Source organism: Triticum aestivum, chromosome 5B, assembly GCF_018294505.1.
Source record: "Triticum aestivum cultivar Chinese Spring chromosome 5B, IWGSC CS RefSeq v2.1, whole genome shotgun sequence".
Classification (NCBI taxonomy): Eukaryota; Viridiplantae; Streptophyta; class Magnoliopsida; order Poales; family Poaceae; genus Triticum; species Triticum aestivum.
In genome coordinates this window covers 212,491,199-212,507,074 of record NC_057807.1, presented here as the reverse complement: position 1 = coordinate 212,507,074, position 15,876 = coordinate 212,491,199, and the positions used below count along the sequence as shown (strand labels likewise).

Sequence of the window (15,876 nt, the reverse complement as noted above, 5' to 3'; positions counted from 1 at the left end):
ATGACCTAGAACTATTCTCGGTCAATAACCAATAGCGGAACCTGGATGCCCATATTGGCTCCTACATATTCTACGAAGATCTTTATCGGTCAAACCGCATAACAACATACATTGTTCCCTTTGTCATCGGTATGTTACTTGCCTGAGATTCGATCGTCGGTATCCAATACCTAGTTCAATCTCGTTACTGGCAAGTCTCTTTACTCGTTACGTAATGCATCATTCCGTAACTAACTCATTAGCTACATTGCTTGCAAGGCTTATAGTGATGTGCATTACCGAGAGGGCCCAGAGATACCTCTCCGACAATCGGAGTGACAAAACCTAATCTCGAAATACGCCAACCCAACATGTACCTTTGGAGACACCTGTAGTACTCCTTTATAACCACCCAGTTACATTGTGACGTTTGGTAGCACCCAAAGTGTTCCTCCGGTAAACGGGAGTTGCATAATCTCATAGTTACAGGAACATGTATAAGTCATGAAGAAAGCAATAGCAATATACTAAACGATCAAGTGCTAGGCTAACGGAATGGGTCATGTCAATCACATCATTCTCCTAATGATGTGATCCCGTTAATCAAATGACAACACATGTCTATGGTTAGGAAACATAACCATCTTTGATTAATGAGCTAGTCAAGTAGAGGCATACTAGTGACGTTATGTTTGTCTATGTATTCACACATGTATCATGTTTCCGGTTAATACAATTCTAGCATGAATAATAAACATTTATCATGAAATAAGGAAATAAATAATAACTTTATTATTGCCTCTAGGGCATATTTCCTTCAAGGTCGGCGCCCGCCTGGCGCCCGCCTGGTCTCGATCGTCATGGCTTGCGTAACGGGCACCTCGCGAGGTACCCTTGCCTTGATCTCTCCGCCTCCTTGCGAGCCTGCCTGGCGAGGCCGCTCCTGAGGAAGCCTTGCATCGTCCATCCCACGAGACTTGGCCCCTCGCGAGGGTCTTGAGCTTGCGTTGATGAAGATGGGCCGTACTGGGCCACCACTTGAGCCACGCCGCAGGCCGCAGGCAGGCAAGTCTGGGGACCCCCGTTCCCAGAATGCCGACAAATACAACACCGTATTTTCAAGCCAGTCCCACTTTCCCAATTTATATATCATGGTTATGGTGTACCCCTTTTATGTACACTATGATCTGCCTAGTTGTTGTGTACTCTTGTTATCATGGTTTGGCAATAAACTCTCTATAGAGTATATTATGAACCTATCATCTGCCAACTATCCTTACTTTTGGAGCCTATTTTTTGTGTACTTGTGCTAGATTATATAAATGCACGCACCATATTACAGCACACATGAGCTCTCTCATCAGAATCCGGTGATAGCACACAAGTGTTTACAGGGGCGCCCCTATATTAGAATATCCTCTACATTACAAAGATAATCTCACGACTATTTATACGTAATTATAGTGAATATCAGAATCCACGCATCAGAAGAATATTGTGGAACACTGCAATGACTTACAAAATTGGCACCAAGGCATTGAGTGCCATTCTGGATGCAATGACACTCATACGCTCCCCACCTGTAGATTCTTGTTCAGAATATGATCCTAATGACTATTCTAACCTCGAGGAGTCAAAGGCAGATGGCCTGTCTGTTCACCCATCAAGGTGCATGTTCTAATTTGGCAAGGTTTTATTGATTGCGTGTATCTTGCATATGTTGTCTTGCATTTCTTCTACTTTGTTGCACCGCCATCTGCTTAGTTTACTCATCATATATGTCGAGATGCTATGCCCATCCATTATCAATACATATTCCATCTATCATCATACCATGTTTTTTCACTCAAATGTTGTTCTTGTGCATCAGACATCAAAAAGGAAGAGGGTGATTGCTGAACCTGAAGGAGCACCAGCAAAGTCCTTGAAAAACATGGTTGTGCCTGAGAAATCAAACAACACCCCACTTATATTGGTTGTACAACCAGTGACACAAAACATAGGACCGACTCCAACAGACTGTACCCATACTTTACTGGCCACACCACTAGCCCCACCACACAGGACCTGCACTCCAGCAAAAGGTATGCCGATTTCAGTTGCCATGGCACCAGCCATACCACAGAAAAATCCCACTCCAGCAAAAAAGTACAGCAAGTCCACTGGCCGAAGACCTGTCCCAACTGCAGAGACAGCCAATTCCTACAGATTGGAACCCCATTCCAGTTATTCCCAGTTTAAAAGACAATGCTTTCAATGTTGTTAGGGACTACGTGCATATATTCCCATCATGGGAAGATTATAGTGAAGACAAACACCATTTTCACATCTTCCTGGCCCACTTACGTGTAAGTGCTATTATTCATGGTGATTATTTTCCTATTTTTTGCTGATTGAACACATCAATGATTTATATTACATTGTTGTAAGTAGGCGAGGGTCAATTTGGATAGTCATGACGAGCAAAGCTTGCCTGCACTTTTCAAGGAAGCATTGCAGCAGTATCAGTGTTACCTGAGGAAATCACACTTTGATGGCAAGTCTATAAACGAATTTCCGGTGAAATCTCCTGTGCTAAATTTAGAACACATTGAATGGAAAAATCTTGTTATGCATTGGTCTCATTTCGAGGATGAGGTACTGTCTATGATATCACATGACAATTTGAACTTCTACTTTTTCGCATGTGCCTTATGGATCTTTTTTGCAGGATATCTGCTCGAAAAAGAATTCCGGTTTGAAAAGAACGACAGGATATCGCAAATATGTTGCCCACTGCTTTGCTCTTGTCAGTAGCTGTTGTCCTGTATCACTGTACTTGCATACATACCTGGTTCATTTGTGACAACAGTATGCATGATAGCTTGCTTATCAATTGTTCGCTCCAAATTATTTGATCTATATGAATGGTTACATTAGTGTAGAATATATCCAATGCCAATGAAATTTTTTAGCTCTGCATTGTTCTTGTAAGTACATGTTGTCCTTTATCAGTGCACTTATATTGACAGGTAGTTGTTCATGTACCATCACTCTGCAGCTTATTTTCCTTTGCCCTCCATTTTCTACACATAAAATCTATATTTACTCTTACCATAAGGTTGGATAACACCGATGGTACTAAAGAAGTTTAGCTCTGCATTGCTCTTGGCTGTACCTTTTGCCTATATCGCTGTACTTACATTTATAGCTACTTGGTTATGTAGCATCACTCTTCATCTTATCTTAAATATTCTCCATTTTTTCTTATATTGTCACATCTATATTTACTCTTAACAGAACGTAGAATAAAGGCAATGCTTATGAAGAAAATTCCGTGGTAAACTTATTGAATTGCCCCCCCCCCTCCCGCCCATCAGCATGGACAAGGGCTTTATAGAGCCTGCCTTCACCAATAATGTAAGTTTGTCCTTCTCAAGCCTTCAAACTTTGTTGTGTATATTTGGTTAGGCATGACTGCAACAACTATTTATTTTTGGTGTTTGCATCAAATTGCATGTTTAAAGTTTATTATGTAGTTCATAAACAAAAGTTTGTCCTTCTCAATTTAAGTTTTCAGTTGTACAATCAAGTTCCTTCTTCATACCATGTAAATTAAACTATATAGAGCAAGCGACCTTATTTTGCCAATCTGAAATGGGATAAATTGACAGCACACTAACCATTGATACTTATGAGTTCTTGATCTGTAATCCAGTGGTGTCGTGAAGCTGCCAACTCCTTCATAATATCATTTCCTGCCATGTCTTGACCTGAACAATACCATATTGTGTTAATGCTATTTTAAACTGTGTCACTTTATTCGCCAGTAAGAAATGTGATGAATTATCAGCACTGATACTTATATGTGCAAAACCTGTCATCTGTCTGCTTGTTTATCTTTCAGAGTGAGGAGGATATAAGTGTCAAACAAGCGCAGTCTCATCAGCTTGCTTAGCTGCTTGCGCTGCAGCTCCCGAGCAGGGCTAACCTTTCTTGAACTCTATTGAAGTGCTGTCAGTTTTGTATATTATTTTGTCGGCGTGTTTAATTGCACTGGTGGCGATTTTTTATGCCCAGTGTATGTAATCTGCTGTCTGCTTGTGCTTTATTATCATAGTGGCGAACTTTGATGCCCAGTGGATGTAATATGCTGTAATTTCTTTATTGTATAGTCTAGGTTTTTTTCTTATTCATGATGTTGCAGTTATTTTACTCTATATATATCATGTCTTCGTAGTAAACCGGCCAAACCGTAACATTACGGTACATTAATCGAGCCGTCATGCAAATCACTATGTATGACCCGCATCATGGGCCCCGTCATCTTGGTTCGTTAACAGGCCTAAATGTAAACTAGCCCACTAGTAGATTCGGGCCTTTAATAGGCCGAGTAAACCGTCGGCCCTATTTTCCCAAGAAAACTCAATGGGATTTTAGGAGGCTGAAAAGTAGGTTGGGCCTGAAACGTGTCGAACAGCTCACGGGTCGGCAGCAGGCCGAAATAGACCCCGGCCCATGATTGTGCCAATTAAATCACGGGCTTATAACAGGCCAAAATTGTCTCGGTCCTTGTTTGGCCCAATCAGATTATCGGTTGTGAGCAGGTCGGATGCAAACGGGGCCGTAGTTAGGCCCAACTATATGATGGGCTTTTAATAGGCCGAAATATATATAAGGCCGAAATGTTAAACGGGCCTTTAACAGGCCGAAACTAATATCAGGCTGAATTACTAAATGGGCCTTTAGCAAGTGGGCCCAAAAGCATAGCGTCCAGTTGACGGGCTGAATCTGATATGGGCCATAATTTAGCCCAAAGCCTCTTAAAGGGCCGGACCTGATCTGGGTCGTAATTTGGCCTAGAACGTGGTAGGCTTTTAACAGGCCGGATCTCATATGAGCCATTATTAGGCCCGGAACGTGGCAGGCCATTATGGACCGGATCAAATATGGGTCGGCATTTGGCCCAAAACACGGCAGCTAGTTAATGGGCCAGCCTACTAGGGTCCTCAAAATCTTGTGGGCCTTCAGCTGGGTCGGCCCATTATGGTCGGCGAAGTCTCATGGGCCTTTAGCTGGGCCGGCACATTATGGTCCGCAAAATCTTGTGGGCCTTTAGTTGGGCCAGCCCATTATGGTCCGCAAAATCTCGCGGGCCTTTAGCTGGGCCGGTCCATTATGGTCCGCAAAATCTTGTGGGCCTTTAGCTGGGCCGGCCCATTATGGTCCGCAAAATCTTGTGGGCCTTTAGTTGGGCCGACCCATTTAAACTTTATGGGCCACTTTTGGGCCGGTCCACGTGTCAACATATCATAGGCACATCTCTCTCATTGGATGAGTGACACCTGTGCCAACGCGGAGCTGACACATGTTTCCTCCAGCCAATGATGATTTTACACGTGGAAAATCCCCATTGGTCCGGGTTGTTAACGAGTTATCGGATCCAAAACCGGACCCGATAGCTTAACGGCGTTCCGTTACGGTGGATGCCACGTGTCGATCACCCTTGACGAAAGCATTTCTGTAACGCGCAATTTATCGTCATGGAAGTGGACACTTCCGTGATGATAATTTTGGTAATGTCATGGAACACTTGACAACACAGGTATGACTATCTTGATTCTGTCATAAAATCGTCATGGAAGTACATGCATGACAGAAAATGTGACCTACTGTGACAAACACGTACCATCACGGAAGTGTATTTTTTTTGTAGTGGAGGCAGACTTAACCATTTTGGAGGTTGGCGAAAGTCATTTCCCAAAGTTCTCCAAATCACGATCTAAGACCAGAAATGGCTCAGTGTCATTCATATGAATCTTGAGCCCAAGAACGTCAAATTCTGAGTTTGTATGAAGATTTGGCGGCCATTTTACCGAAAAAGGTCAGAGTAAAAGATGATGTTCCAAACGACCGCATGGAGTCATTTCGGCGGTCGTTTGATGTCTAGACAGCTCCGAAAGTTGCCCTTCCAGACGGAATTCTTCACTGATTTCATCCCCAATTGTTCCGATGGGATCCTTGGCTCATAATGAAGGGTCTGGGAGAGGATAAGGCTCATATCGAGCCCTTGGATGCATCACATCAACGGAAGAGGCCGAGGAGGTGCCCTACATACATCTCTTCAACCCTAGTCGCTGCCTCCTCTCTCCATCGTCTCTCATTCATCACCAACACATCCAAGACCATCTCCATTGTTTCTCCACACCTAAGAGGAAGGGACAACGTCAAGGGAAGAAGGAGGCTCCACCACCATGAGCACTAGCCTTCCGGCATGTGCCCTCGCGCCGGCACCGGCACCGGCGCCGCCCCATCTCCATCACCACCGCGCCGCCATCTCCATCAACACCACCATGCCTCCTCCCTTCATCCGGCTTGATGCCGGCTTGTAACTTATCTTTGATTGAGTAGTTGTATTAGTTCTTGGGGATATGGTTGAACCCTATATGATATTTGTTGCGATATAATATTACTTGTTCATGATTCGAGTTAGTAGCCTTCACGAATGTTGAGAGGAGCCCTCACTCACATTTATGCCTTGTGCCGTGAAGTATGTTACAATCCTTGTGATGGTTGGGGATATTAGGGTAATTTGAGGTGACAGTAAAAACCTCAGTTCCTCACCTTTGCAAAGGATTGGAGAATTACGGAGAACCCTTAGCGAGGCCACGTCCACGGGGCAACCCTTAATTGTCATTAGTTGTAACCTTGTGGGGGAGACTATGATGGTGGCATGCGTGGCACGAAGTCTACTTCGAGTAGAACGTGTGTTGTACCCGGCTCCGCCCACTTATGCATTTGACCAGTTACTAAAGGATACGATAGTTCATATGTGGTAGTGATTCCAGACCCCTCGAGAACGTTTACTACTCAAGCGTCATCCCTACTAACTTAGTGTCTTATGTTTCTTGTTTTACCTTCTTGTTAGTAGTTTAGTCAATTGCCTTTTTATCTAGTTTTCCTAGCAACGATAGAGTAGACTATTTCCAAACTTCAATTTGGGTGTGTACATGGCTGCGTGAAAGTGACAACTTAGTTGCGGGGTTTGTGACGCCTTCCTATCAGCTCCCTGTGGGTTCGACACTCTACTTATCAGAACAAAAGTGCTAGAACAACCATGTGCACTTGCAGTTCATGAATTGTCTACACCACAATTATCCTAGATATAACAAACCTATGTGTAAACCTAAGTACCGGGTGTACCTATATAAACCGAAGGATAGGGCTCGTAGACGAAACATTCATACACACATGAACTCATGGTAGATCAACATGTACAATGTACTCCCTCAAAATCAATACGATCAAAGGAGGACGTAGGGCATTATCTCTTCGAGAGAGCCCGAACCTGGGTAAAATCATGTGTCTTTGTTACCATCACACAAAGGGTACTCATTCGAGCCCCCCTACACGAGATCTACTGGGTTTGACTCCATCATCCGCCTCTGTGGCATCGGCCTCGAGGGTTGCCACGAACTCTGCCTTGCACGGCGGGCACACCTTGCGTCCCCGACGGATGAGCTGTATGCGTTTACCTCCGACTTAGAGCCCGACGCCGCAGGCAGGATGCGCCACCGAAGTGGTTGTGTCGCAACCCCCGAGTTGGTACGCTAGATGGACCACACCGCAGCCATCAGACCGTGGTTAACCACACTGCATCCGTCGAGGTCGCGGTCTTGCGCCTCAAGCCACCAGCCCCGGCGGATCCAAGCGCCATTTGCGCGGATGCAATGGATTCCCGCCGGATCCAGCCCGATCATGGTGGGGCGGACTCCTCCCGGAAGCGGCGGAGAGTCATGCGGATGACCATCTCCTCCTCGGCTCTGCATGTGACGAGGTCCCAGTCGATGGATCTGGAGAGTTCGGAGTCGAATCCGCTGCCCGTCATGGGGAGAAGGCCGGAAATCGCCGGAACGAAGCTTGGGGGCGGAATGGAGTGGCTAGGGTATCGTCCGGGATGCGGATGGAGACGAATATTTGTTAGGTCGTGGTGGGTCGGTGTTGGTTGGATCCGACATGGCGGGCACTTCTGGGCCTCCCTATATCCGCACATATATGAGCTGTATATGAGGGGTGTTAGTCGGCCCGAGCGTACAATGCTGATACGAGGGGTGCAACTTTTTTTTAGAAAAGGAGGTTAACCCCCGGCCTCTGCATCATTCGATGCACACAGCCATTTTATTAAGAAAAGAGGTCCAAAAGTCTCCTAAAGTGGTCTCAAAAGATCATGAAGAAACAAATGCCACATGCGGCCAAAAATAAAAAAAGCCACAACCGGCTATAATAGTTCAAGATGTCTACACACCTACCATATTACTGGACCGCCATCCATATCGGTTGTATGTATACCGTGCAACCGTTTCCCATCAGTTGCACTCAATAGCCATGTGCGCCCTGTGGTCCGTATGGCTCAACAAGGACCACGTAGGGATCCATGTAGACGCTCTGGAGATGACCTGCAAAAATATAGTAATGTTTTGTCTATTAAAGGCAACATCATTCCGACAATTCCATATCGCCGAAAGCAACGCACATGCTCCGACTCTGATTTGTGCAGTTGTCTGAGGTACCACCCCATCCAGCCAGTCATGAAAAAACTGTGATATTGAAGTTGGCGGAGTGATGCTAAAAGCAACATGAATCATTCTCCAAAGTAATCTAGCAATCGGACATTTAATAAGTAGATGTTCAATTGTTTCATTCTGGTCACAAAAGCAACATCGTTGACTCCCTTCCCAATTGCATTTGGCTAGATTATCTTTGGTTAAGATTACACCTTTGTGAACAAACAACATAAACACTTTTATTTTCAACGGCACCTTAATTTTCCAGATATGCCCCGACCTTGGGATGTCTCCAGTATTGATTAAATCCGTATACATTGATTTAACCGTGAAAACACCTGACCCCGTTAACTTCCAACTTATCGTGTCATTGGCATCCAAAAGATTAATCTCCATTAACCTACGCACAAGATGCAACCATGTATCCCAGCGTGGACCCACAAGTGCCCGTCGAAATTGAATATTAAGGGGAATGGACTGCAACACAGACGCAATAGAAACTTCTTTCCGTTGTGCAATGTGATATAAAATTGGATACTATAACACTAATGGAGTGCCCCCTAACCAGGTATCCTCCCAGGATCGAGTTTGTTGCCCATTCCCCACTTTAAATGTCACTCTGTTAAAGAAAGCAACCTTCGTCCTCATAAGTCCTTTGGTCTACAAATCATCTCCCACTTGGCAAGCCTATACTTGGCCTTATTCTCATCAATTTGCCAAAAGAATCTGGATCAGTAGAAGTCTAATCTTTCCCGTACTCCTACTGGTACTTCAAAGAAAGAGAGGAGGAACATCGGCATGCTCGTTAGCACCGAGTTAATAAGAATTAGCCTTCCTCCGTATGATAAAAGTTTGCCTTTCCAGCAACTTAATTTCTTCTCAAACCGATCCTCAATGCATTTCCTTTCTTTATTAGTAAGTTTGCTATGATGAATTGGTATCCCTAGATACTTAAAGGGAAGCGCACCTAATTCACACCCGAACAACTGTTTATATCTTTCTTGCTCCTCCTTAGCGCGTCCAAAGCAGAACAATTCGCTCTTATTAAAATTAATCTTGAGTCCGGACAGTTATTCGAATAAGCAAAGAACTAACTTCGTGTTCCTTGCTTTCGCGAGGTCATGCTCCATGAAAATAATTGTGTCATCTGCGTATTGTAGGATAGATACCCCACCATCCATTATATGTGGGATAAGACCACCTACCTGACCATCTTGTTTCGCTCTATTAACAAGCACGGTCAACATATCAACCACAATATTAAAAAGGATCGGTGACATGGGATCACCCTGTCTTAATCCTTTAAGCATTTGAAAGTAATGACCAATATCGTCATTAACTTCAATACCAACGCTACCTCCCTGCACAAAGGATTCGACATGTTTTCTCCAGGCTTTGTCAATTCCTTTCATGCGCAAAGCTTGTTGCAAAAAAGGCCACTACGAGGGGTGCAACTGGATTGAGATTTTGTGACCGATCACTGACCGAATCATCCGTCCAAACATATAGGAAACGTTTGAGGAGTCCGGCTGTAGTTATGAGAACAATCGGGCTTACAGAAGAAGGAACCGGGTCAAAACCCAGGAAACCGGCTACAGTTATGGAAACAACCGGGCTTATGGGAGAAGGAAACATGTCCAAACCCAAAAGTTATCTCTTTCACTTCACCATGCGGTCCGCAATGGTAAAACACCACAATTGTGTACTGATGGATGGGCAAGTGGGCAACACACGCAGAGGTAAGAAAACACACACACCATTTACATCCACCGAGCTACTGTGTTCACAAGAAAAAAAAGTTACATTCACCGAGCCGGGAGGGGAAACAAAGCCGGAGCGCTCCGGCGTTTGCTATTCTTAGCGAGGTTACTAAATGCAGCGATTCATCGTCATTAATGTAGATTCGTTACCCTTGTGACTTCAAAAAAACCGAGCTTTCTTTTGAACTACGGCCACTCTTTCTCACTCCCATCCTCTCAAGGACCCCGCTACCGCGACTTCCAGAGTCAGCAATCCCCACACCCGCACTCCTCGCCCAAAATCAAACGCTTCTCCCCTCCAAAACCCCAACGCCTCGCCGTCGCCGGCCTCGCCTCCGCCGCGGGTTCCGCCAGAAGCGATGCCCCGGAAGCTGCGGGCGCGCCGCAAGAGCCACGCCCTCGCCGGAGCCGCCCCTAACGCCGACCTCGTCCATACCCTCTCCGCATGGGTATCCAACCCAGCTCAAACCCTCGCTTCGGTGGCGACACAGGTGACCGGGGAAATGCCCCATCCACTGGATGATCGCTTCTCATCCACTTCTCCGCGCGTGCCATACGCCTTCCTCGGATTCACAGTGGGGACGGGACTGATGATCCTTGCCCCCCTTTTGCAGGGTCGCGACGACACGGAGAAGCGGCGGGTGGTCGGTGTGGTGGTGGCAAAGGGCTGCTTGAAGCGGTCAGTGGGTGGTGCGAGCGGCGGGGGTTCCGGTTCGTCCAAAAAGGTGAGCTTTGTGTTGGAGCCCCAGGTGCGGGTCATGTCACCAGCTGCTGCCAACACAAGGGGGAGGCGGAATGGCGGGGAGACCGTTCCTGTTCGTGGTGCAGACGTAGGCGGAGGGAGGCCTTGTCGTCAGACCCGTGTCCAACTTGGTGGTGGTTCTGCTCCAGTGGTAGGGGCACATGCTCCGGTTAGGCGGTCTAAGAGGATTGCGATGAATTTGGGTGCTGGAGTTGAGCAGCTTACTGCTCCGGCTAAAGCAATTGCAGCAGCTCCGGCACCTACTGATTTAGCACCTTCTAACATAGTTGGAAGTAATGCTCCCAAGGCTGAGGAAGAAGATGAGGTAGAAGAAACTGTTGGCAAGACGCGGAACAAGAAGAGAAAGTGCATGGATAGTTCTGTGCATATGGTTCCTCGTAGATGCACAAGGTCGAGCGGCCGGCTATCAGCAGCCCCCTTGGTGTGCTCTCATGTGCTTGAGAAGAGAGGGCGGATGAAGGCAACATATGTTAAGGAACAGACATGTGTTGAGGAGCAACGTGCTGAAGATCAAGACTTAGGTAGAACACTAAATTCTGGATTAATTGCTCTTGAGAGCAAGAGAAGTTGCAGCAAGGTGCAAGAAGATGAACTTGCTGCGCAAAGGGCCCCTAAGGAGGAAACATCAGGTAGGGCCACAAGATCAAGCTCAATAGCAGCTGCTATGATGTCTCCCGTTGTCGTTGAGTACAAGAGGACAAGGAACACAGAAGATGCACGCTCTGATGGGGAGATGCCTGTAATGGATGCTCCTGTTCCCGGTGGTTTAAGGAGTAGAGCTGGTCAGGGTGACAATGGTGTGGTGGAGGAAAATCACTTTGTCAAGAGACTGGGAAATAGGAGGGGACCCAGTAAACCAACTACTTGCATCAACAGGCATCAACATCTTGCATCTTCTATAGAGGAAGAATATCAAGAACAAGTTGTTGCTCCCTTTAAGGCCCGTCCACTGAGGCAATCTAGGCGAAACCATTCCGCTGCCAGCGAATTGCTGTCCGCGCACAATGCGGCCAATGACGGCATAGAGGATAATGTGGTGAAGGAAGGCGAACATTTGGTGTTACTAAGGAATGGCAGCGCTAAGGTAAGTTAGCTACCAGTGGTGGTGAAATTCCTTCTAATCCTAGCAGTGGCTATAGAACTAAAATTATAGGTAGTTCCGTAGTTGATCCTGTGAAATGATGAGGCATATATCTGTTATTCCTATTTTGCTTTAACAGGGAACGTAACGGCAAGATGGGATTGATCCTTGTTTTGTTTTACAGGATTGTGCTGGTGCAGAGGAGCAAGTGGCCGAGGTGGTAGTGAGAAAAGGATGTTTGAAGCATCCAGGGACTGATGCGAGCAGTGGCAGCTCCAGTGCTGCCAAAAAGGTGAGATTTGTGTTGGTGGAGCAGGCAGAAGCAGAGACGGTGGGACTCAGGAGGCCGTGGGTAACATGGTCCCCGGTTGTTGCCAAGACAAGGGGTAGGCAGAAGGCCAGGGTGACTCTTGCTGGTGCAAAAACAGGCGGAGGAGGGCATCAGCGGACGAGTGTTGATGGTGATTCTGATGGCGAAGGTGCCGATGCTGGAGATGCAGGTTCAGATGCCCGGTTGAGGTTGTTCAAGAGGAATGTGGGGAATTTCGGTGCTGGTGATGGAGTTGAGAAGGTTGTTGGAGCTGCAAGTCGGGATACCACCTCCAAGGCTGATGTCGAAGATGGGGATGTAGAAGCAGTTGATAGGAAGCGAAAGGCCAGCGAGAATGCTGAGGATATAGGGTATGTTTGGTTGATGACTAGCATTGCCACAACTAACCTTAGTCAAATTTTGTCTGCCACAAAAAGTGTGGCAAACAAAATGGCCACCAAAATTGTTGCAAACTTTGGCAAGAAACTGAGTATATGACATGTGGACCATGGTGTGATAAAGCGTGGTAATGGACCAAATAGATGCCTAAGGAACTGCGGCATGACTAAGATACAGTGTGCCAATGTTAGTCTACATACCAAGCATGCCCATATTTGTTAGTGCTCAAGTTAGAGTTCCTCTCGTAGAAGCAAGATGTTGAGTATTCTCTTGTCGCCGGCCTCTTTCCTGTGGTCTCTGTCGTTAGGAAGAAAGAGAGGGCAGATAAAGGCAGGAATGGGCAGACGGTGTGAAGCAACAAAATGCGTTGAGGAGTAACCTGTAGGATTTCTGTAGAATTCTAAGATATGGACTGGGTTTTGGCTGATCTGAAACCCATTAAGATGTTTATAATCTGTGAACTCTTTTGGTGATTTCAGTTCAGGGCAAATGTTGTAGCCTCTCGGACTATATTTATGAATGCACTGGTTATGCACTAACTAGTGTGATATCTCTCCAAGAGTCATGAGTATTCTCTTGGTGATTTCAGGGTTGATGACTAAATCTTTCTTGATCAACTTTCTGAATGTCTGGTTACAGTTTTTGGAGCTTCAAGTCCATAGCTATAATGTAATAGGTTAGATTAGTTGCAGCAACTCAAGGCGAATATGATGATGGTTTGGTAGAGTATATTATAGATGGTGCGTTCACACAATATTCATCATCGACACTTGACAGAGGCAGATCCCACCGCTAACCTCAGCAGCAATAGTTGCAACCAAACATGGGCTGAATGCGAAAGGGACAGCCTGACAGCGCGCACAGTACCCCCACCGCGTGGCGGAAGATCTCCGCAACTGCTACGACGACATCTACTCCAACCTCCTCTCCAGCAGCAAGGTGGGACAGCCTCCTCCCTATCTCTTTCTCCTTTTTTACATCATCGTCTATTTTTTTTCCTTTTTTTCATCAGCGTCGATTAGTTCTATAGTGGATCCTTGTTGGTGTATGCATTCTTCGTGATGCATGATCAATTTTCTGTTGATGATCGGTGTATGATTGTGATATCATGTACAGATCGAGTCTATATATTATCTATTGTTTGTGTACTTGGAAGAGGGGTTCCATTAAGAAATGCTTGAGCTTTATTTAGCTTTAATCATGTACTTGCTCTTTCCGTAGGACTTAAGACTGGCCTTTTTTGTTCTGTGCGGCCCTGCGTTGTTGCCCTGTTAGCCTGTGCTAATCACGTAGCGCACTGCGATTCCCATTTTCATAGGAATTTGCAGAAAAATAAAAATTAGGTGATCATATCGATGTTGTGCATTTGTAAGGAGTGTGGATCTAGTATCAAAGTTCAGAGAAATGCTGACTGCTGGTTCATACCACTTATTTGGTGTATCTTGTTGCTTATTATCTATGGGTGATATTTGCTAACCTTTATGCTTTATTAAAGGGGTTTATGAGCATATTCAGTTAGTCGAACGAAAGAAGGATTAAGGTACTCAAAGATGTCAGTGGCATTCTCAAGCCATGGAAGTAACTGTTCTTGCCAAGCTCAGTCTAGGATGTTACTGTTAGTTTACAGTTATACATGGGAAAATGTTTTATCTTTTCAAATTAGCCAAATCTCGTGCGCAGTTTACACAGTTTAACAATTTAACATTAATCAAGGCACCATTTACACGAGAGTTATATCTTCCAATTGCTATTAATGTAGTTATCTTTACTCTTATATTTGAATATCTGAAAAAAGCATAACCTTGGTATTGTTCTTTTGAGCTATTAATTGAATTAAACTGCTTATGTCAGGTTGACACTTCTTCTCCAACCTCACCCTTATGCAAGCACTGACTTGGAAGCCTGATAAAAATCTCAAGGTTACATTTTTTGTTCAAGATTAATATACTAACTTCTGATTATGTGTGCTTGTTATGCTAAATCACCTGATGACCACGGGTATCCGGGAATATCACATACTGTCGTCATACATTTTCAGAGTTCTAAGTATTTGCTTATGGTGGACGAGAAGTTTTTGAGATTCGTGGTGTTACTTTATCCATCACGCTTCATTAGTGTTTAGTTATGTGACTGCTTCTATTAGCAATATTTCGTGGGATAAAACATTTTGCCGGTAATTGCTCTGGTCATGGGATGTACTCTCAAAATGCAAGACGGTATGTATTTCTACACTAGATTGTTCTGGGTTAGAACAGGCACATTAATATATCTGTTCATTTTCCTTTTTGTGGTCTATTTTGCAGGGATGCTCGCTCTGCCTGGTAGCTATGGGTCCAAAGTGTGCATAACTCTTGCTAACCTGGACGTACTGTCTTCTAGAAACAGGTGCCATTTTTCGACTCTTCTTCGTATGGTTTATGATGCAATGTATTATTATTGTGTGGCTAAGACGAAAATTGTGTTTGCTTTCTAGGATTGTTGGTGTTGAGCTGTTGATCACTCTATTGAATGGATTGCTGAAAGAGGGCACCGTTTGGAGTCGGTTGAAGACAACGGTGCATAAAACACATGGGCCTGCTCTTAATCTCAGGACGCCATGGGAGAAAGCGCGTGACCTTCTAGTATTCTTGAATACTAGAGATGATTCTTTATTCACCATGGAAGATTTGTGCTAATTATGCATACAGAGGTAGAGATGTAACAGTCGAATTTGCTCTATGTTTAAAGTGTATCAAACCTGACATTAGCTACTTGCAAATGTGTGCACAACTGTCAGTTGATTGACCGAAGCAGCCCTGTTGCATTATCTTTTATAGTTCCAAGTTCTTGTGTTTTAAGCTCAGAATGAAACCTGTATGTGTATTTGCTCAAGTATTTCATGCTGTTTTTTCTTGATTGTGGGGGAGGCGACCCTGGAAAGTGCACAAGGAGGATCGGCTGTAAGGCTCGATGTTGGAGATAGCACAGTTATTCTTAAATGAACTGCTTGCCAAACCTCAGTGTTCAGTGTGGTTGAATCAAAATTGCGGCATGGTAAGAAA

The 15,876-nt window shown here is 45.1% G+C and overlaps 1 protein-coding gene across 3 annotated transcripts; it reads left to right on the top strand.

The window, feature by feature from the left end:
- The first annotated feature begins 10,473 nt into the window (after nucleotides 1-10,473).
- LOC123111050 (uncharacterized) lies at nucleotides 10,474-15,672 on the top strand. Of its 3 annotated transcripts, none has more exons than XM_044531728.1 (5): nucleotides 10,474-10,773; nucleotides 10,897-12,129; nucleotides 12,311-13,774; nucleotides 14,687-15,220; nucleotides 15,309-15,672. In XM_044531728.1, exons 1-3 carry the CDS (start codon nucleotides 10,642-10,644, stop codon nucleotides 12,932-12,934), a joined length of 1,989 nt encoding a protein of 662 aa, XP_044387663.1. In that variant the 5' UTR covers nucleotides 10,474-10,641; the 3' UTR covers nucleotides 12,935-13,774; nucleotides 14,687-15,220; nucleotides 15,309-15,672. The 3 variants fall into 3 exon arrangements, with proteins under 3 accessions (XP_044387663.1, XP_044387662.1, XP_044387661.1); XM_044531727.1 differs by having other exon boundaries at nucleotides 12,311-15,051; nucleotides 15,139-15,220; XM_044531726.1 differs by having other exon boundaries at nucleotides 12,311-15,220.
- The last annotated feature ends 204 nt before the right edge of the window (nucleotides 15,673-15,876 follow it).

Bases quoted from the DNA above. Each gene is read 5' to 3' on its own strand.
- LOC123111050 (XM_044531728.1), top strand. From the start codon at position 10,642: ATGCCCCGGAAGCTGCGGGCGCGCCGCAAGAGCCACGCCCTCGCCGGA. The intron at 10,774-10,896 runs GTGACCGGGGAA...CCCCTTTTGCAG, and splicing joins TCGCTTCGGTGGCGACACAG to GGTCGCGACGACACGGAGAA. The intron at 12,130-12,310 runs GTAAGTTAGCTA...TTTGTTTTACAG, and splicing joins TAAGGAATGGCAGCGCTAAG to GATTGTGCTGGTGCAGAGGA.